This window comes from Cupressus sempervirens, chromosome 8 (assembly GCF_028749045.1).
Source record: "Cupressus sempervirens isolate cs-2001-9-10 chromosome 8, ASM2874904v1, whole genome shotgun sequence".
In the NCBI taxonomy this organism is placed as follows: Eukaryota; Viridiplantae; Streptophyta; class Pinopsida; order Cupressales; family Cupressaceae; genus Cupressus; species Cupressus sempervirens.
The window spans coordinates 306,774,514-306,797,158 of record NC_143125.1 but is presented as its reverse complement, the minus strand read 5'-3'; the positions used below and the strand labels follow the sequence as shown (position 1 = coordinate 306,797,158).

Below are 22,645 nucleotides of genomic sequence, written 5' to 3'. Positions count from 1 at the left end.
TATCGAGGAGGTGGAATCTCCCTAGCTTTATGATATGTCGGTCATCCATGGGTATGTGGATCAAGTGGGATTTCTCTGACAGCAAATGCATCTGACAGACTATATTCTCCACAACCTTTGTTGTTGATCTTTACGATAGATAGGGTAGAGGCAAGGATGGTTTCTACCTCATTACAAGTGTGGGATGAGCTGGCGATGGCTGTGCCGATGTCTATTCCAGGGCAATGGTTTGTATATGAAGCTTCAACCACATTGCAGTAAGCAAAGGGTTCTGGATCGGCATGGATGGTTACCTCAATGCCCTGATGCGGAAATTTGATGCACTGATGGTAGGTGGATGGAACGACCTTCATAGCATGAATCCATGGGCGACCGAGGAGGATGTTAAATGGTAGGTTTAGATCAACAACATGGAAAATTGTCTCTTGAAGGACCGGCCCAACCTTGATTAGTAGCAAAATAGTCCCTTCTATTGTCCTTTCCAAGTTGTCATAAGCTTTGGTGGTGATAACCTCACTGATCATATCTGCCTTAGTATACCTAGCTTGTTTTATGAATTTTAGGGTGCAAATGTTCAAGGCTGATCCATTATCTATCATTAATATTTTCACAACAAAATTGGATACCATGATGGCTATGCGAAGCGAAAGGGTGTGATCTGGCTCAACCGCGGGTATGTCGGTGGGTTTGAAAGATAGGGCACATGAGGATGAGAGGTGTCCAACAAGATTACGAAAATCAGTAGTATTGATATCAGAAGGGACACGGGATTCTATGAGAGCACTGTCAAGGATGTCTTTGTACACAGGACTAGTGTGGAGAAGGTCTAAAATGGAGATTTGGGCTGGCATGTTCCTAAGGTGTTCCAAGATATTGTACTGGCTTTTTGATGGAGCTGATGGTGCTGATGAAATTGGTGGGCCTACAATGTTAAATTGTGCTCTTTGAGTGATGACCGCACACTCATTGTTTGGTCCTCAGATATTGATAACATTGACAGAAGTCTCTTTCTCAGATATACAACCTATAAGGCTACCATAGTCTATATAGGATGAAGTGTGGTCATTGTTCTTCCCATGCTGTTGGTTTGGCTGGTGATTGTTGGTGTTGTTTTGGATAGGTGCTTTTCCAGGATTTTGGTTGTTGTGTGGAGGAAAAGCATTTTGATAAATCTGTAAGCCTGCATTGGGAGAGGTTTGGGCACCAATAGTGATTTCCTTCCGATCAATGAGGTCCTGCACATAGTCTTTCAGTTTCATGCATCTGAGGGTGGTGTGACCGTTTACCCTATGGAACTTGCAATACTCATTTTCCTTGTACCATGCAGCTTTGGATTGGCTTGGATCAATTTGCTGGGTAGGAGGAAATTTGATGAGGTTTTCCTTAGCCAATTTCTCAAAAATAACATCCAATGGCTCACCAAGGGGTGTATAGTTTCTAGGTGCAGGTTGGAATCTGGGCTTTTTCCCTGTAGCTACATTGATGGCATTAGCTTGATTGTTAGACCCTTGAAAGTTGGGTCTTGTATTGTGGTTTTGATAGCTTTGGTTATTTCGTTGTTGGTAATTGATAGCTTGTTGGTTGTTTGTTTGATATGGTGGGTTAGACTGGTTTTGAGAAGGACCAACAATATTCACATGTCTGGTGTTAGTAACCCCATCTGTTGCAACATGCTTGTTTTTGTTCCAATACCTAGACCTGTCATTGGAATGTGATTGATTTTGGTTGGCCTCTTTGTAAATCTTGACCACACCATCTTTGATGAGTCCTTTCTCAAGGATCATTCCTTTCTCTTTGATATCCTTATAGGTCTGCAAACAGTTCATGGTCATGTGGTGAGCCAAGCTGGGATGTGCATTATCAATAAACATTTTCACCACATGGCATTCTGGCAAGGTGCAGGATATGCGGGTGGTAAGGGTTTTCCATCTTCGCAGGTATTCGGCAAGGCTTTCTCCACCTTTTTGCTTGGTGTGGACAAGATCAACTATTGATAGCTCTATTTCAACAAGATGGGCATATTGGGCTACAAATGCCTCAGATAATTCAGAAAAGTTTTTAATTGTGCCATAGGGGATTCTATAAAACCATTCAAGAGCTGGTCCAGCCAAGCTTTTGGGAAAAAGGCACAAGAGGAAGACATCATTGTATGCCATGTCCTGGCAGTGCATGTAAAATTCTTTGATATGTGTGACACGATCTCCTTTTCCTCTGAATTTGTCAAATTTGGGTACCTCAAAGTGTTTGGGAAATGGTGTCATGGTAATGGCTCTGTCAAATGGGTAAGGACACACATTCTCAAACTTGAATGTCTTTGGATCATTCCCTTCTTGGATGGCTTTTAGAGCTGTCTTCATTTTCTCCCATTCTGAATTGATAGGTGATGGCTGGGGTGCCCCCAATGTAGGCGTGCCTTGAGGTAGGTATGTGCTGGATGGGGCCACTGAATATGGATGGCTGTGAGGGATTTGTTGATAGGGATTGTACATTGTTTGGGCAGCTGCATGGTGGATGACGGATTGTTGAGGGGGAGGTGGCGCATATTGTTGCATGTGCTACAAGGCTTGCTGTTGATATGGGATTTGAGGTTGGGATTGAGGAACATAAGCTGGATGTGGGATAAATGGATTGCTTTGTGGGGGTAAGGTATAAGATGGTTGTGAGGCTTGGGGAAAGGATCGGGGGGCTTGTGGGGTTTGACCAATATATGTGGGTTGTGCCCCCATTTGGGATGGTATTTGCAAATAATTGGTGGTTGGCTGGGGTGGTGGATTACCTCCTAGAAGTGGCATTGAAAAGTAGTTGGTAATAGGAGGTAATGGATTAGTTGGTGGTGGAGGTGGTGGGAATTGAAAGCTTGGGAATGGAATTGATGGGGTTTGATAGCTTGGTGGCTGGATTTGGAAGCTTGGTAGAGTGGTGGCGAGAGCTAGGGTCACTTGGGAGCTTGGTAGAAGATTGGCAGTAGCTTGTGGGATTTGATAGCTTTGTGGAGTGAAGGTAGTAGCTTGTGGATTTGTGGCTGGTGGTATTGAGCTCCCAAGACCTAATGGAAATGATGGGATTGTGCTTTGGCATGTGGTGAACAAGCTGGGGGTGATGAAAGGTAGATTACTTGGCCCCATAGGTGGCATCCCTGTTGTATGTTGCTGAGGTTGGCCAAAGATGCTAGCACTGATTTGGAAAATGGATGGATTTGGAAGGCTGGGTTGGGGAGCAGTAGCAACAATAGTGAAGGGGGTGAATGGTGAAGTGTTTTGGGTAAAGGGGGTTTGGAGTGGAGAGGTATGAACCAAGGATGGAGTGGTGGTGGTTGGGTTGGCTTGCGGCATGGAGATTTCAACTTGGGTGGATGATGGTATGTTTGGGTCTGTTGGGTCATATGGATTGGCTAGAGGCTCTTCTTTTGGCATATATTGAGGATAATTTGGATCATAAGAGCCTATGGGTGGTGGCAACTGCCCAAACAATGGGTGAGATCGATCTGATAATGGAGGGGGTCTTCCAAAGTCAAAGGTTCCTACATTGTCCCTTCAAAAATTAGCCATGATTGTCTCTTTGTTTTTGTCTATAATGGCGTTTACCAATACTACATTTCCTGGTTGGTTCATGAAACCTTCAATGTCAGTAGGTGATGACATAGCTTGCTCTGGGCTAAAGGATGGCTGAGTGCTCAAGGGGGGTGAGGCTGTTCGATCCAAATGATAGGGCTCCATTGTTTCTTTCTTCTTGGCTAAGCGAGTGACGGGTGGCATGAAAAATGCTCGTAGGCAAAGCTATATGACAAAACCTAAGGAGGATTGGGTTGGGGATTCTAACTTCAAAGATATGTTGTCAAAGCACAAAAGGTCTGCTTTCCTATGTGCAAGCTTGGTGGTGATTGTGTCAACTTAAAGATAGACTGATGATCCTTTAGGAAGAACATGAGATTGACCACTTGCAAATCCCAACCTTTAGCTCAAGGTGATGAGGGATAACAAGTGACAAAGCTAGATTACCCTAGACAAAGCTCTATCAAAGGGATAGCCTTGGTGAGATTGGTGGATTTGGAAGATTTTAGGAATGGCAAACTTTTAGCAAGGTGACAACAATTTTGAAAGCTTAGATGTGCAGATTTTCGATTGCTGGCTAGATGGTTTGATTCTAAATGAGATGGATGAGCTAATAATGCTTAAGGGGATAACCTAAGATGGTTGGCTTTTCTACAAAGATGACTCTAAAGTGAAGCTTATCCAAGAAGATGTGGAGAAATAAGGGTGTCTAATCATAGAAATCATGCCTAGTTGGTAAGGCATAAGCAGGATTAACTCCTGGATGTTGGCTAAATTTGACGGTGCACTCTAACCAGGCCTCTTGAAGTGCTTCATCAGTAGCTTTGTCCTCTGCTTTGTGGAGTTTGGCAATTCGTGGGCTTGGTGTTATTTCTTTTCTCTTGGCTAAAAGTTCTTGGTATGCTAGAGATGGCTTGAGTTTGACCTTGTGAAACTTCTATTTGGGTTTGGGTTGTTTCGACATAAATTCCTGAATTTGCTTGGCTTTGGGAAAAATCTCGATTGTTTTGCTTCAACTTGTTCAATCTTCTAAAATAGGTAGTGACTACGCTAAGTGTGCCCTAAGGTAGGATTTGACCAAGTTTGGCAAACATTCATTCAACAAGTAAAATAAAAACAAGCAATAGATAGGAACACCCAGATAGAAGTTTTTGGTTCTCAGAATGTGATACTTGTGTCGAGGAGTGTGTATGTTCTACAAATGTTTTGATTAGTCACTCCAAACACATTAACATCCTAGATGGTTTTCTGCAAGGCTGACAGTTGGTTTAGCTAAGGAGTCCTCGATATACGCAAGGTAAATGAGGCCCAAATCCGTAGATGAGACCAAAAGGATGTCACACAGCCGAGAGGAGTGGTAACCCACTTCTCCTCTTTCACTTCTCAAGGGTATAAAGCTCCTTGAGGCTTAGCCCGAATGACAAAATCTTGATCCCAAGAGAGGTGTCTTTCGATTCACCTCCCGATTCTTATACTCTGCCAGAATGCTGGAGTTGAGGTCGTCCAAGGGGTGATGAAATCCCCAAGCAGGCCTCCTAAAAAGAAACAAGGTTTTGGATCCTAATCTTATGCACCCAAGATGGCCTCGAAAGATGACAAGGGGAGAGAAGACTTGGATGACCTTGGGCTAAAAAACATGCTTGTTCTTTTACCAACTGACTCTTATGTGTGCTAATCTAGACTTTGCAAGCACTCATGTTTAAGAGACAATATTCAATTCCAACTTGAAGTACCAACAAAAGTAAATTGATCGAAGAATGCAAACAATAAGAAGAGTTAGGGTCAACAAAAGCAAACTCGTGCACCCGGAGGCCCTCCACGTCAAGTATCGATTAATTTTTTTTAAGGCATTCAAGATTGAGTGTGAGTTTTTTTTAAGCCCAAAACAAAAGTGTGTGAGATTCGATTTCAAGCGCGCGCCCGGAGGCTCTCCACGTCATTTGTTGTTCAATTTTAGTGCCCAAACTTGAAGTGTGATCAATTTAATCTAGAGTTTTGGCCATTTAAGAATTTTGATAAAGTTAAAGCAAAAATTCAAAGACCAAGTGAGTGAGTTAGATTGTGGAACATTTAACACCTTTTTCAAGGAGACCCATCCCCATAAATGGCGCTAAGATTGCAACCAATGGTTAATATTTGATGGGTGATTAGAAAAGAGGTGAGTCGAAGGAACTACCCAAATTGATTTTTTTAAATTTGTATTTTAACTTAACAAAGTTTCTTAAATGTCCAAAAATCAAACTTTACCTAGATTGCATGTGGAAAAGAGATTTGTTTTGTTCAATTTTAGAAGCTCCAAATGAAGTGTTTGATATTGCAATGGTTAATTGATCCTTGGCATTCAAGATTGGATTTGTTATTTTAAGCATGCATTCCAAGGAAAGTTGATTTTAATCCATGACATTCAAGAGTGTGTTTTGAGCAACATTCATTCAATGAAAAATGTGTTTAACCATTCAAGTTCATTTTTTTAGCAACATGCATTCAAAGACAAATGGTTAAACATTCAAGGTCATTTTTTAGCAACATGAAAACCTGCAAGAAACATGGTTAGTGGTTCCATATGTGCTCCAACCTGCAATGAGACAAAAAAAAAAGCAATTTAGTTAGTTAGCCAAAATTTTCAAAAATGAGAGCTTAACTATGGGAAAAAATTTTTAAACTTTTTTTGCTGTTTTTTCTACGCGTAAAAATGCTTAAAATGGTCTAAATCCTGCAAAAATAAAGATTTTAAAACAGAAATGCAACATAAGTAGGCAGAGACAACAGTCTATCAGGCGAAGATGCCAAAATACGAAGACCCTGAAATACAGAGACGCTAGTATTCGAATACGATAGAACAGATTTGCAGCACAGAAAATAGGTGACAAGCAGAGACGCTGATTTGCGCAGATGCAGATTTTTGCAGACGATGATTTGGATTGGCGGTGGCAGAGATGTCGATTTGCGCAGACACGGATTTTCGCAGACGATGATTTGGATTGGCGACGGCGGAGATGACAGAACAGGTTGCAGACGCCAAAACTGCAAAGACGACACTGCGCGAAAAAAGTTGAAAAATGCGAATTTTTTTTTCAAATGGTATTTCTTCTTCCTAAGTGTGTTCTTTAACCTGCAAAAACAAGAAAAAAACCCTCACAATACACTCAAACAAAAACAAACATTAGATGGTTAAAAAAAATGACATATAGATGAAAATAGATGATTAAATGACCCATAGTGGGGTCCCACCGGTCGTGCCAAAATGTAGAACAAGATTTAGTATGCAAAGAACATTAACAAATAAAGTAAACATTCACAAACCAAAAACTAAATTCAAATATATGCTTAGACAAAGAAAGCAAACAAGAAGTGCAAACTTCACAAGAGAAAACACTCCATGCTTTCTTGATTCTATAGATGTGTCCTTTTGCTGTGGATGTATGCTCAAGAGGCTCAAAAGATGCTTCAATGGAGATGGGTAATGGCAAATTGGTAGCTTTGTGAGCTCTCAATTTGGCATTATAAGGGTAAAATTGATGGCTTTGGTTCTCAAAATAGCATGGTAACTTTAGCTCAAAGATTGTTGATGAAATGGCTTGGGATGGTATTCAATTTATAGGCTAAGGGGTAGAGGGATGGAGGGCTTAGATGCAAGGATGGATGAAGGCTTAAGGAGGGCTAGGATGCACTCAAAAGAGAGCACATGGATTGTGCTTGTTTAGCACCAATGGGAAGGTGCCACTTGTCACAAGGAGGATGAGTGTGAGAGGGTAGGGTAAAGGGTTGGTTAAAGGCATGATGAGTGGGGTTGAGTATGTAAGAGGGATGTAAGAGGAATGAGTGTGGAAGAGGGAAGAGTGTGGAAGATGGGTGTAAGAGTCATGAGTGGGCTTGTAAGAGTCTTTTATGTTTTGTAAGAGCACTCATGACTTAGTGGTTGGGATTTTTGAGGGGAGACTTTGGTATGAATTAGGAAAGTCTTAAACTTGTTTAAGGAATGTGACAACATTAGGGGGTGGATTAGGCTTGGGTTTAGGATTAGATTAGAGATGTTAGAGATGTGCAAGTGGATGACATTAATGAGGGTGGGTGAGTTAGTGGCTAAGCTTGGTTAGTATGGGTGGATGGGGTGGATTAGGCTAAATGGAGGATTAGAGATAGGTTAGGGGTTTTTGAATTTGAGGATTTCATTTATCAAATAGATTTATTTAATAAATGGAGATTTTTGGAATTAGATAGAAGAATAGGATTTAATTGATAAATAATAGATTATTTGATTTATCAATTAGGACTATAGATGATTAATTAAATTAATCAACTAGGGGATGACAAAGGATTAATTAAATAGAAATTTAATTAATAATGCCCTTTTTAGATAACTAAATAGGATTACTAAAATAGTGTAATCAAATTTAGGTGTCTACAATTAGTAAATCTTTTAACAAGGTGAAATTCTAAGGGAAAGTTCTGAATTCCTCTAACAAGGCCACTCCTAACATGAAAATTAAATTCTTTAATAGGGTCACACCTAATAGTGTGTTTTCTAAACTTTTACAGGGTTAGCTATTAATAGAACTCACTTAAGAGGAGTGAAAAAGTGGTAGCATGTTGATGGTTTTTCCCGAATTGGGTTTCCACATTAAATTATAGTGTCAAACATTTGTGTGGATGTTTGTTATGTGTTTATGCTACTTACTATTTTAAGTTTGAAATTTATTATAATTTGATATTATTTTGCTAGTTGACATATACTAAACAAAGAGAAAAAAATAGAATAAATAAGTCGAATGTTCATGAACAATTTTATCTGATATGATTGTTCATGAGTTTGATTAAGTTTGTTGGAGTTGTTAAAAATTAAGTTCTTACTTCTGAATATGAGGAAAATTGATTCTCCACCCCCTCTCAGTTATTCTAAATATTTTAACAATTGGTATCAGAGCATTGGTACTTGTGTAATAAAAGTTTGAAGGACTTAAAGCTAAAGATCAAGATGTATAAGAGAGATGTACCCAAGTTGAGCAAGAACTTCTCAACATGGAAAAGGTTGATGGAATTGCATCTATTTGGTATTGGAGACTCTGCACTCTACTATCTAGAGAATGGGTACATTGAAATTCCTAGACATATGACACTTGAGAAAATGAAAGAGAAGTAGGAACATAACCAAATTATGATTGAACTCACATCCTTCTTGAGCTATTCTAAATTTGAAGAAGTGAAATACTTTTAAAATAAAAAGAAGGTATGGGACAAGTTAGCATCTATCCATGGAGGAGACACAAATGTCCTGAGATCCAAGGAAGAAAGTTTAAGCAGGAAGTTTGATGACATAAAGATGAAGGAAGGTGAAAATGTGGCACAATATATTATGAGAATCAAAGAAGTGGTGAATGCAATTAGGAGTGATGGTGGTATCATATATGAGGAAATAATGATAAAAAAGGTATTGATAAATTTACTTCCTATCTATGTTATTAGAGTTCCTACAATATAAGAACTTAGATGTACACTTGGTAATGATCTAACATTGGATAGTCTAGTTGGTAGACTTACACCTTTTAAGATAGAAATGTTTGATAATGATACACCTACTAATGTTGAAAGTAATTTCAAATAAAAATTAACTCTTGTTGAATCTAGAGGAAAGAAGAAAATCAAGTATGTGATCAGTGATAGTGAATCAGATGAACTTGAGGCATTATTGGCTAAAAGGCTACAAAGTGGAAAATGAAAATACAAAGATAAAGTCCCTATTATTTGTTTTATATGTAACTAGGTAGGTAATATTGCAACAAGGTGTCCTCATGGAGAAGAAAATTATGAAAGGAAGGATAGTAAAAATTGTGGAAGGAGAGAAAATTGAGGAAATAAAGATTACAAGGGAAAAGGTAAGAAATCTTGTTACATTGCTAAAGAAACTACTAATAGTGAGACAATGAAAATGATGAAGAAGTTGTCTATGTTGCTATGAAAAATGAATTTGATGATGGTGAAAGATATGAGAAAACTGCTTTAATCTCACATGTAAGCAAGAATGATAGATGTATAATTGATAATGGATGTTCACATGACATGGCTAGTGATAAAATTAAGTTTGATAAGATAGCATGTTATAGTGGAAGTAATGTTAAGTTTGGAAATGATTACCAAGAATTTCTATGAGAGTTAATTTGATTAAGGAAAAACATTGTGGTGGTTTGGCTAGACATTTTGAAATTGATAAGAAATATAGTTTGCTTAAGAATAAGTATTATTGGGAACATATGTATAAGGATGTTCAAAATTTTGTAAGGAGTTGTGGAATTTGTTAAGTTGCAAAATGAGTAAGTCAAAGTACTTGATTGTACACACCTATTTATTTTCCTAAGAAACCTTGGAGTGAGTATGGATTTTGTTCGTGGATTACCTAAGACAACAAGAGGGTATGATTTCATATTCATTGTTGTTGATAGATTTTCAAAAATTGCATATTTCATATGATGTAAGAAGACATCAAATGTTGTGCATGTTTCTAAGATTTTCTTCAAAGAGATTGTAGATTGCATGGATTACCAAAAAGTATTATTTTTGACAGAGACATACAAGTTTGTTGGTTATTTTTGAAGGAATTTGTGGAATAAGATGGATGATGATTTGAAGTTTAGTTCAATATTATATCCACAAATAGATAGATAGATGGAAGTTGTAAATAGAAGATTGAGTAATTTGTTGAGATGTTGAGTTGGAGATAAGCTGAGTAATTGAAATATGGTATTGGCACAAGTAAAGTTTATATATAATAATTATGTGAATAAGAGTATAGGATAAATAAGTTTTGAGATTTCTTCTAGAATTTAGCCTAAAGGAGTATCAGATTTGAGAGATGTTGCTAGTGAAGAGAATAGAAGTGCTAAAGGGGAAGAATTTTTTGGTTTTATGAAGTCTTTACAAGAGGAAGTGAAGTTGAGATTAGAACAAAGTAATTAGAAGTATAAGGAGAATGATGATAAGTCTAGAAGACATAATGTTTTTGAAGTTGATGATGAGGTAATGGTTCATTTGAAGTGAGGCATATTTCCTATTGGAACATACAAAAAGTTGAGAATGAAGAAGTTTGGACCTTGTAAGATCTTGAGGAAATTTGACAGTTGTAATACTTATGAAATTGAGTTACCTGATGACATGGATATATCTCCTATATTCAATGTTTCTAATTTGTATAAGTATCATGATTTAGATGATGAATTTTTTGTACTAGATGATTATCCTAAGAAGATGATTAAAGAGGTTGAATAGAAATTGGATCAGAGAGTTGGTAAGAGCACAAGAGGAAAAGATTACTATGAATTTTTGGTGAAGTGGAAGAAAAAACTAGTTGAAGATGCTACATGTATTTCTCAATCTAAGTTGGATTTAACTTAGGTTGTGAGATCTCAATGATTCAAGAGAATCATTTCTTTCAACCTTGGTTGTCTGATGTAGGAGCATCCTGTGTTGTTTTGTTATTTTGATGATCTTTGTGTTGGAATTCTTTAGAATAACTAAGAGGCAGAGGGGGGTGAATCAGTTATCCAATGATGGCCAAATGTAAAATTATAACTTTTCACAGATTTGTGAACCCATAAAACATTTATCATCATGCATGCATCCACAGGATTATACAATCACTTAAAAACTTGTAGGTAACTGTCAAATCAATTTGCAAAAATGTAAACATGAAACATAATAGATTCAATAACACACTTGACACAAATGATCTATGTCAAAACCAAATTTCAAAAAAAACACCAGTAACATGATACTCTTTCTCACTCTTCTGAAGGTATGCCTTGTGAAAGGCACACCCCGTTAAAGGTTATGATGAACATTGTTAAATGTGACTTGGTTAAAGGATTTCAACCACCTTATTATAAGTGAGTCTTGTTAGAGGACTTTAGACCATTCACTTGGAATGTCACCCCATTAAAGGATTTACAAATGACTGCTAGGTCAACCTTAATCCAAAGGATTTACCCTAGACTAATACAATTATTAGAGAGTAACAGTAAGGCTTGATCTAATAACAATTTACAACTTCATTTGTAGATTATAAATCTCTATTTTAGTCCTCCATTCTACTTGGATTTCATACAATTTAGCTCTGATAGCTTGTTCACCCTTTAAGAATCTATACACTTAAGCCTTCTTTCTTAACATGAAAATGTAGACTCTACACCCAAGTCACTAAATGAAGCAATACCCTAGGCGCTTTGTCTTTCTTAGGTTCTCACAAATGATAACCCTTGCTTATGACTAGATATCCCTATAAATAGAGAATTGAGATATATTTCAATTCATTCTCCATCATCCAATTTAAAGTTAGGATAAATTAGGTAGGATTCAATGAGTCTACTCTTCGTTCTATTTCATTTGTAGAAACTTCTCCTTCAATCCTCTTTGAATCTGCCTCAAAATGGTTTACCATAAATTTTGTGCCACCATCTCATCAACCTTATCTTCTACCTGGTTCACACAATCTAAGAAAATAAACTTGTCATCTTAGATCCATCAAATTCATGATCTTTCTAATAATGCTAATACTAGGCATTAACTTGCTTTCGATGCTAGATACACACTATGTTGCTTGACATCCTTTATAAAATCACTTAGCACAAACTAAAGTTTACTAGTGCTCGAAATCAACTAAACTTTACTCGACATCAACTCTTTACTTGGCATACACTAAAATAGACTTTTACTCGGCTCCAACTAACTTTTTTCTTGGCTTGCACTAACTTTTCTTGGCACCTACTATCCACTAGGTCAAGCTTGATAGAAAAACTTTTTTTAACTTGTTCTTTTGAACTTCCTTAGTGTAACTAATCTTTTGCAACCTTAAGTAGATTATCAATGCACTATGATATCACTATCTCAGCTAATTCTTGTACTTCTTTTCATATCATAACTCAACCTTTCCTTTAGGTTCTATTGTTACATCTTTTCATCAAATTCTCTTCATAAATCAAATAAATTATAGTACTTAAATAATATAAGTAGTTGTCTTACCAACAAAAAAGCAGGTTTGACATCGGTGAAAAAATAATGATTGAAACACATTTATCATACTTGTATCAATCTATTTTCAAAAATCTCCCTCTTTGGCATTAATGACAAACCAAATTGATCAACCAAACTGACTTGGTTTAAATAGTAAGACCAACACAATACTGAAAAGGAAATAATTATTTGTATTAAAATCTCTCCCTCTATCAGGAACTTTCATCTTCTAAATAGGTTACAAAATTCTATTCTATTCTGATCAACAGACAATCAATTCATCCTTATGACTCCCTCTAAATTACTTCTTATATCTCCCTCTACATTATCTTCCTCTTACTAGGTAGATGTAATCATTAGATACACTTTCTCAGTAGTTAGAATTTCTCCCTCTTTGTTTAGTTCCTTTATGTCTATCTTCAATATCTCTTTTGACTAGTTCCAATCTTCCTTATCTTATATATATATATATATATATATATATATATATATATCCTTTAAGTTATATGTATCTTTTGATCAGTTCCAATCTCCCTCTTTGACAAAAATGCCAAAGACTTGTTATCTTAATATGTAGATATAAAATTCTTTAGTTTCTCCCTTTATCACCTTGTTTGTGTTTGATTTGTAGTTTAAGCTTTGTGATTACTTTAGGTAGCTTCTAAAGTAAGATCCACTACATCAATTTGTAACAGATGGCAATCAACTTGTTTGATGTAGGGCACTCCTTTTATTTCTTAGATAGCCTTTGATAGTGATCTCCCCCTAGTTTACCTCTTAGATACTCATGAGTATCCTTAGGTAATGCCTTTGTGAAGATATAAGAAATTTTCTCTTTTGTGTTAGCACATTCCATCTTCACCTCTTTATCTTGAACTGTTCTCTCAAGTAATGATACTTGATTGCAATGTGCTTAGTATTTGTTTGAATCACAAGATTCTTTGATATATGTATAGTACTTGTATTATCACAATAAAGTATCTTTGGTTTAGTGATCTCTTCCCTCATTCCTTTGAGTAGCTATTTGATCCATACAATGTTTGTATAATTTACTGCAACAACATATTCAACTTTAGTAGTAGATTGTGAAGTGTAGTTTTGTTTCTTACTAGTCCATGTAACTAGCCTCTTGTCTAAGAAAAATGCTCCTCGACTGGTGCTTTTTCTATCATCAATGTTTCCAATCCAATTAACATTAGTATAGGCTCTTAATTAAAATTTCTCATTTTTCTTGTGGTATAGACCATATTCCTCTATTCCTTTCAAATATCTCATTATTCTTTTTACAACCATCAAATGAATCTCCCTAGGATTAGTATATAATCTTGCAACTATCCCTACAAATAATGAAATATTAGGTTTTGCTATGTACTACATATTGTAATTTGCCAATCATAGACCTATATAGTGTTTGATTCACCTAAGCTGAATCATCATTTTTTGATAACTTATGTCCTATAACCATAGGTGTACTCATTGACTTGGAATCTTCCAATCCAAAAGTTTTCAGTATTTCCTTGACATACTTTGACTAAGTGATGTATATACCATATTTTATTTGGTGTACTTATAAACCCACAAAGAACTTGATCTCTCCAAACATAGACATCTTGAATTCTTGCTTCATTTCATTTGCAAAAGCCTTATGTAAAGTATCTTGACCTCCAAATATGATATCATCAACAAAAAATTGTGATAACAAAATAAACTTTCATTTCTCTATCTTCAAGTACAAATTGTTGTTATCATCAGTCCTTTCAAATCTAATCTTCACAAGATAGTTATGAAGTCTCTCATACCATGCTCTTGCTACTTTCTTTAAACCATATAAATCTTTGTGTAATCTACATACCATGTTTTTATTGTTAACATAAACAAATTCTTTTGGCTATTCTATATAAACTTCTTCCTCTAATATACCATTCAGAAATGCAGATTTAACATCCATTTGATAAACTCTGAAACCTTTGTATGTAGTCAACAAGTAGAGTTCTTATTCCTTCCAATCTAGAAATTGGGGAAATTATTTCTCCATAGTCAATCCCTTCTTCTTGTGCATATCCTTTACAAACTAATCTTTCCTTGTTCCTTGTGAATTCACCATTTTCATCTAAATTTTTTCTATATACCCACTTGGTGCTAATCACATTTTTGTCTTCTGGTCTAGGAACTAGAGTCCACATTTTTTTTTTCTTAATTTCTTCAATCTCTTCTTCCATGGCTTTACTCTAATCCATATCTTCTAAGGAATTTTTCACTATTTTAGGTTCCTTCATGCTTAGAAATGATATATCATTTCTCAATTTCTTCCTTGCCATTGGTCTAGTATCTTTATCTACAATTTATGCAGCAGGATGATGTCTCTTGACATATTTGGACAATCTTGGTTCAGCTCTAGTTTCTTCATTTGGTCTTTCAACTTCTGAGTCACTATGTACATCTCTATTACGTAGTTCAAAATTTCTTTCATGTACATTAATTTTAGAATCAAAATGTGCCTCATCTTCATTCTGTAACTTGGCACCTAAATGTAGCTTGGTTCTTGAATGCAACTTGATATTCATAGTATGTGACTTGAAAACCACTAAAACTTGTTGTTGGTTTGTAGCTTTATTTGCAACATCTTCTTCAATAGGCATACCTTCATAAAAGTATATAAATGATTTGTAGTCTTCTGGTCCCTTCATAGGTTCAACCTCATATACTTTTGTATATTCATCAAATTTTACATTTTCACTCTACACAACTTTTTTAGTGTTAGTATTTAAACACTTATAAGCTTTACTTCTTGTGGAATAACCTAGATACATACCTTCTTCACTTTTGCATCTAGTTTACCATTCTTGAAATCTCTAGGAATATAACATCTGCTTCCAAATACTTTAAAGTATTTTACATAGGGTGAGTATCCATAACCATATTTCAAAAGGTGTTGAATGAGTACCTTTCTTTACTTGTACACAAATCAAGGTATAGAAATTTGTACTTACAACTTCTCTCTAGTATTTCAGAGCAACATTTTTCTCCATCATGAGTGTCCTAGCATAGTCCATTACATACTTGTTCCTCCTTTCAACAATTCCACTTTGTGGAGGAGTTTTAGGAGCATATGTCTATCTTTTGATTCCTTCATCATTATAGAACATCTCAAACTCATTTGATGTGAATTCTCCTCCTCTATTAGATCTCAAACATTTCATAATTTTACCTATTTCCTTTTCAACTCTCACTAAGTACAACTTAAACATTTGGAAAGAATCAAATTTCTATTTCAAAAACATAACTATCATCATTCAAGAATAATCATCAACAAGTAACATAATGTACTTATCTCTTTTCTGTCTTTTCACTTCAATTGGTCCACACAAGTCAGTATGAACAATCTCTAGTATTCCTTTAGAGGTATGAGTTTTACTCTTAAAACTTGACTTTCTCATTTTGCCTAACTAACATTGTTTGCACATTATATTATTAGGCTTCTTCATCTTAGGAAAACCTCTAACTTTTCTTATGTTACTAATACTAAGAAAGTTATCAAAATTAACATGACATAACCTCTTGTGCCATAGCCAAACACTATCAAATTCTACAACTAAACAAGTAGCATTCTCTATATCAAGGTAGAGTAGATTACTCCTTGTTTGATAGTTTGATCACCCTTTCCAATAAATTTTCCATTAATATCATCTATCTTTAAAATTTTATTTTCAAACTCAACCTTACATCTTGAATTATTCAGTATTGACATACTGAATAGATTATAGTCAAGCTCTTCAACATAGAAAGCATTGCCACATAAAATCTTTTCTATGAGTTTGATAGAACCTTTTCCTTTTCTCAAATATGGTGCATCATTACCAAATCTTACACTATTTCCATCATAACAATTCAAGGTAATTAAATTACTTTTATCTCCAGTCATGTGAAGTGAACACCCACTATCAGTGATCCATCTATCATTCTTGTTCACACAAGACACAAATGTAGTTGCCTCATCTTCATCAGATTCATCCTTTATTGCAACATACACCACTTCATCATCATATTCATCTGTCATTTCCTCTTTAGCAATGTAGCATGATTTCTTTCCTTTGTCTTTTTAATCCTTTCTATCTTCATTTCTTCTACTTTTGTACTTGTCACCACCACCATAGCTCTTTTTCTCTAGACATATAGCAACAATATGACCAACTTCATTGAAATTGAAACAAATGATAGGTAATTTACCTTTAAACTTGCCTTTACCTCTATGAAATCTTCTTGCCATTAGTGCTTCAAGTTTATCTACATCCTCCTCATCTGTATCACCATCACTAGACACATATTTTGTTTCTTCTTCTTCTTCTTCTTCTTCTTCTTCTCATCAGGTTCCTTCAATGACAACTTAGCTTTGAAAGAAGATTAAATATTTTTAGGCTTGTAACTATCAAAGTTAGATAGCTCAAAAGTAATGAGCCTACTTTCTAGACCTTCAAGTGTTAGATCATTCCCTAGTACACATTTTAGTTCTTGTATTATAGAAACTCTAATAGCATAGATGGGTAGCAATGTTCTCAAAACTTTTTTTAGTACAATATCATCATCTATTTTACTAGTAGCTCCTCTTATTGCATTAACAACATCTTTTATCTTAGGGCAATATTGAACAATATTCTCACCTTCTTGCATTTTCATATCATCAAACTTACCTTTGAGACTTTCAACTTCAGCTCTATGAATATTTTTGTCTCCTCCATAGATGGTGCATAGAGAATCCCACATTTTCTTTGAACTATTAAGAATTTTGATATCATCAAACTCAACATAGCTTAGGGTAGAGGCAATCTCCAACATTTTCTAATTGTGTTCTTTCTTCTTTTTTAGATCCTCAATAGTTAAGGCTCTAGAAAGATCAATATGCTCAGTAGTAATGGTAGATTGTGCATGATCTCCAAGTCCTCCAAGGTGTAGCTTCATTAGACTTTTCCATGCAATAAACTTATCTCTATTAAGTTTGGGTACTTCTCTTTTTGACATCTTGATCTTTGTGCTTCTAGTACCTTCAAAATAGTCCTCTTAAGTAGATGGCTTTGATACCAATTGTTGGAATTCTTTAGAATAACTAAAAGTGGGGGTGAATTGGTTACCTAAGGTCCAAATATACAATTATAACTTTTCACAGCTTAGTGAACCCATAAAACATTTATCATCATGCATGCATCCATAGGATTATGCAATCACATAAAAATTTGTAGGTTACTATCAAATAATTTTGTAAAAATGTAAACATGAATCATAATAGATTCAATAACACACTTGACACAATGATTTATGTGAAAACCCAATTTCAGAAAAACCACCATTAACATGCTACTCTTTCTCACTCTTCTAAAGTGATGTCCTGTGAAAGGCCAACCTTATTAAAGGTTACAATGCACACTACTAAATGTGACCCAATTAAAGGATTTAAAAATGACTGTTAGGTCAACCTTAATCCAAAGGATTTACTCTAGACTGATACAATTATTAGAGAGTAACAATAAGGCTTGATCTAATAACAACTTACAACTCCATTTGTAGATTATAGATCTATGTCTTAGTCCTCCATTCTACTTGGATTTCATACACTTCAACATTGATATCTTGTTCACCTTTCGAGCATCCATGGCTTTAAGTCTTCTTTCTTAACATGTCAATACAGACTCCTCACTTAGGTCACTAAATGAAATAATACCCTAGACTCTTTGTCTTTCTTAGGTGCTTGTACATGATAACCCTTGCTTCTAACCAACCATCCTTGTAAATAGAGAATCAAAATATTTTTCCTTTCATTCTCCATCATCCAATTTAGGGTTAGGATAGATTAGGTAGATTCAATGAATCTACCCCTCATTCTATTTCATTTCTAGAAACTTCTCTTTCAATCCTCTTTGAATTTCCCTCAAAATGGTTTACCATGAATTTTGTGCCACCAACTCATCAACCTTATCTTCTATCTAGTTTACACAATCCAAGAAAAAAAACTTATGGGCTCATATCCATCAAATTCATGATCTTTCTAATAATGCTAATACTCAACATTAACTTGCTTCTAATGCTTGGTGCACATTGTGTTGCTCGACATCCTTTGTAAAATCACTCGGCATGAACTAAAGTTTACTGGTGCTCAACATCAACTAAAATTTACTTAGTATCAACTATTTTACTTGGAATACATTAAAATAGACTTTTACTCAGCTCCAACAAATTTTTTACTCATCCTGCACTAACTTTTCTTGGTACCTACTGTCCACTTGGTCAAGCTTGGTAGACAAACTTTGTTTAACTTGTTCTTCTGAACTTCCTTAGTGTAATCAACATTTTTTTTACCTTAAGTAGATTATCAATGCACTATATATCACTGTCTCAATTGATTATTGTACTTATTTTTATATCATAACTCAACCTTTCCTCTAGGTGCTATTGGTACATCTTTTGACCAAATTCTCTTCATCAATGGAATACGTGATAGTACTTAAATCATATAAGTAGTTGTCTTACTAGAAAAAAATTAGGTTTGACATCAGTGAAAAATAGCAATTAAAACACATTTATCATACTTGTATCAATCTATTTTCAACACTTTGTTCATTATTCCTATTGGAGCCGAGTACTAGTGGTTTCCAAGTTGTTTTTGTTACTGAGCTATTCAGTGTTGGGCAAGTTACTATAGCTGCCGAGTTTTAGTTACTGCCAAGTTCTAGTTACTACTGAGTGCAAGTTACTATTGAGTTGTCCAATGTTGGCCGAGTGATCTTTCATATGCTGAGTGAACCTATTATTTTTTGATACTCAGTTCCTTCTTTGACCAAGTTTGTTTGTGATTGGTTCTTAGTTTAAGTTGACTTATGTATTTTATTTGAATCATGATGTTAATGTTAAGATCTTGTCATGGGATTTGTGTAGACTATTTTAAGGTCAACCTTCTATTATGTAATGATCTAGAATCTTCTATAAGCCATTTTGGAAAGTATAAATATGGGTTTTTAGGTTTAGGTGAGAAAAATCACTTTGAGAGTTGAGAGAAGATCTTCCTAGAATAACAATTTTTGAAGCTAGATTGTGCATTTTGAATTTGTATTTTGTTAGTTGTAACCCAGAAGGCCTTATAGTTGGGCATGTATGCTAATAATTTGATGAATCAATAAAGTGTTTTTGTTCCTATTAGCTCCTAATTTAACTGATTTAAAAATAACCAAGAAACTAGACCAATACATCTAAAGCTAGCAAATTCCTATGATTGATGCACTTGTCTACTAATCTTGGCACAACTATAAGGCTATTTAACTCTCCTTCTTCTTCAGGCTCTGCAAGACCTAGCCGGGTGGACCTTAGATTCTTTACACGGTACCAGCATAAAGGCATACAACTAAATCTAGAAAATAGATAAAACCCTTATTTCTCCTATACTTATGCAATATCAAAGATATGTAGTAGAAAATTGCAACTCTATGAAATCCACAAGCTGAGTGAGGGTAACTCATTTTAGTTCTTCAACATTTAAAGGGAAAAAAAATTGATTAATAATGTTGAAAATTAGCACAACCCAAGTATGTAATAGAAAAAACATGCAATCTCCTAGTTGATCAGTCCCTTATCCATTGGGCATACACTAAGTCAAAAAATACACATGGATACCTGAGATATACTCATATATTCAAATATTTGATCTATCCATTCACCTTGTAAATAGACATCTATCTTCATAAAAACTCTCACTACTTACTATAATATCCTCTTGGTGAAACCTGCAACTGTGTCAAGGTAAATAAGAATTTACTTGGCTCTTTGTTCCAATAGAAAACCTATCTAGACATACAACCTTAATGTATTGGAAATAGGTTTAAGCTCTTTCTTCCTAAACATAAAGCATTGCAAACAATAGAGGAATGAGAGGAGAATCATAATGAAACTAAGAAAATGATGCTTTGTATCAATCTCCTTGAAACCAATACATCAAATGTATGTCAAAACTTAGAATATACATAGAAAACAACTATATAATCTATTTTCTTCAAGGGAACTACAATATTGTTGTTCCTAGCAGAGAAATATGCCTGAGAAAATGGTATCATAGTAATGGGAAAGGGTTTTAACTAGATTGGAACCACAGAGTCGTCACACTATAATGGAAGCTATCCCAAAACTGGAACCTTGATCTCATAATCTTGGGAGAAATATCAAGATTGGAATCCTTGTGAATGAGAGAAGAAGAGAATATATAGACAAGAAGAGAAGAAGTCTCCCAGATGTGAAATCTAATTTTGACAAGTGTCACGTTGAAACTTCTTCTTTTTGATGCTTGTAGAAACTCATCTTCTTCATCTGCTAGCAATCAAATCTCATCAATTACTGCTAAAAAATATGAAATATCTCCCTTCAAAAAAATGTACAAAATATCCGTCAAAAATATGTCAGATACACATCAAAAACTGTGCTGGAGGATCAAATTTGATTTTGGTTTGTAACTTCTGATTTTATCATGAAAAACATTCATTACTTCCAATTGCCCATTTTCATTCATTTCTACCTTTATATATGTCAATGAAATCAAATATTATGAAAATATAGCCATATCTGATTTAATCTCAAGCTAAAAAACTCAAATCTACACTTTATCACTGAGGAGCCCCAAAATTATAAAATTTGATCCTAGAAATGAAAAGTGCATCTTCTCCTAGTTCTGGCAGTATATCATACTGCATATTTTGGATATGAATCATGCCTCTAAGTTCTATTTGAATTTTCAAGCCCTGGGCCAAGAATAAAGCATAAAATGAAAAATAAAACTAAATAGTAAAAACTATATAATATTATCCAATTTATAATCCTTTCAACATCCGCACATTGAATATCTGTGAACTTTTTATTCATTTTCCTTGTCACTGAATGCCACCTTTTAAATTTTCATTGGTAGACTACCAGGTGGCCCCCACATAATATTTTGCATTTGAAACACTTAAATTTTTCCTATGATAATATGATGTTGCAATGCTATGAAAAATTGTAACATCTCAACAATAAAATTATCCATCTCTGATATAAGATAATAGCAGATTTTGTGGCATCGTAATCCTTCCAACATCAACTCCTTGATCTCATGACATCCTCTTTCTTGGTGTAAGATCATAGCCCTTTATATCTCCATCTCTTGACCTTATGCCAAACTTCCCTTTTTGTGGTATCAGAAAGCTTCATTCCTCAAACTCTGATCTTACAATAGTTTGTAGCATCGTGACCCCTCAACTTTCAATATTTGATCACACGATAATGTTTTTGGTCTAACATCTTCCCATTTTAGGTGTTGGTCTGATTTTTTGCATCGTAAAATTTCCCTAGCTTAGGTACAAAAAATTAGATTTAATCCATTAATGGTGAATAGGGTTTTTGGTTTTTAGTCTTCCAAATTTTGTTTGCATTTGAAAACATTTCTTAAACCCTATATCTCATTCCTTTTAAAGTCTTGGGCACGAAATATTTTTAAACTTTTGTGAATATTCTGTTTTCATTTAAATTTCTCCATGCCCCCAAAGTGCTCTTTTCTCTCATGTTCCTCATCATTCGATTTTGGTCAGATCTACGATTCTTGCTATCTTGCTATAGAAAGATGTGCATTTTTTTATGTATAACGAGGTAGCAAATACTATAAAATTTAAAGATAAGACTGTAAAGTGAAGTTGCGATGGTTAGAGAATGTGTTGCAACCAAAGTTTTAGTCATATGCATTTTTTTAGTATTGTTAGAGTAGGAAAATGAACCCAGTAAAAGATGGGCAAAAGAAGTTGCTTGAATAATGGTTTGTTTGATGATTCACTACTTCACTATCAAAAAAATTGAGCATCTCACTATTAGCGACATAGTGAGTAGTCAAAAAATATATGACACGATGGTCCCCAAACTTCTCGGTGACCATAAAAATTCCCAAGCTACAACAGTGAGTAATGACTATTATGTCAAAAGAATTTAATAGGGGCGATGGTGACTTGACTTGCCTTTATTCTTCTGGTGCCGAGTTTTGTTAAGACACCAAAGCTTGCTACTTTGCTATCATAAATTTTAGGCATCTCACCATTAGT

General features: G+C 35.0%; 1 protein-coding gene across 1 annotated transcript in view; it reads right to left on the bottom strand.

Annotated features, from left to right (window-relative positions):
• Window positions 1–6,281: 6,281 nt before the first annotated feature.
• The window catches only part of LOC149542627 (dehydrodolichyl diphosphate synthase CPT3-like), a 119,760-nt gene continuing 103,396 nt past the window's right edge, over window positions 6,282–22,645 (bottom strand). The window contains exon 3 of the mRNA XM_089795742.1: window positions 6,282–6,353. Within this exon, the coding sequence (XP_089651868.1) occupies window positions 6,282–6,353 (72 nt within the window). The remainder of the gene's footprint in view (window positions 6,354–22,645) is intronic.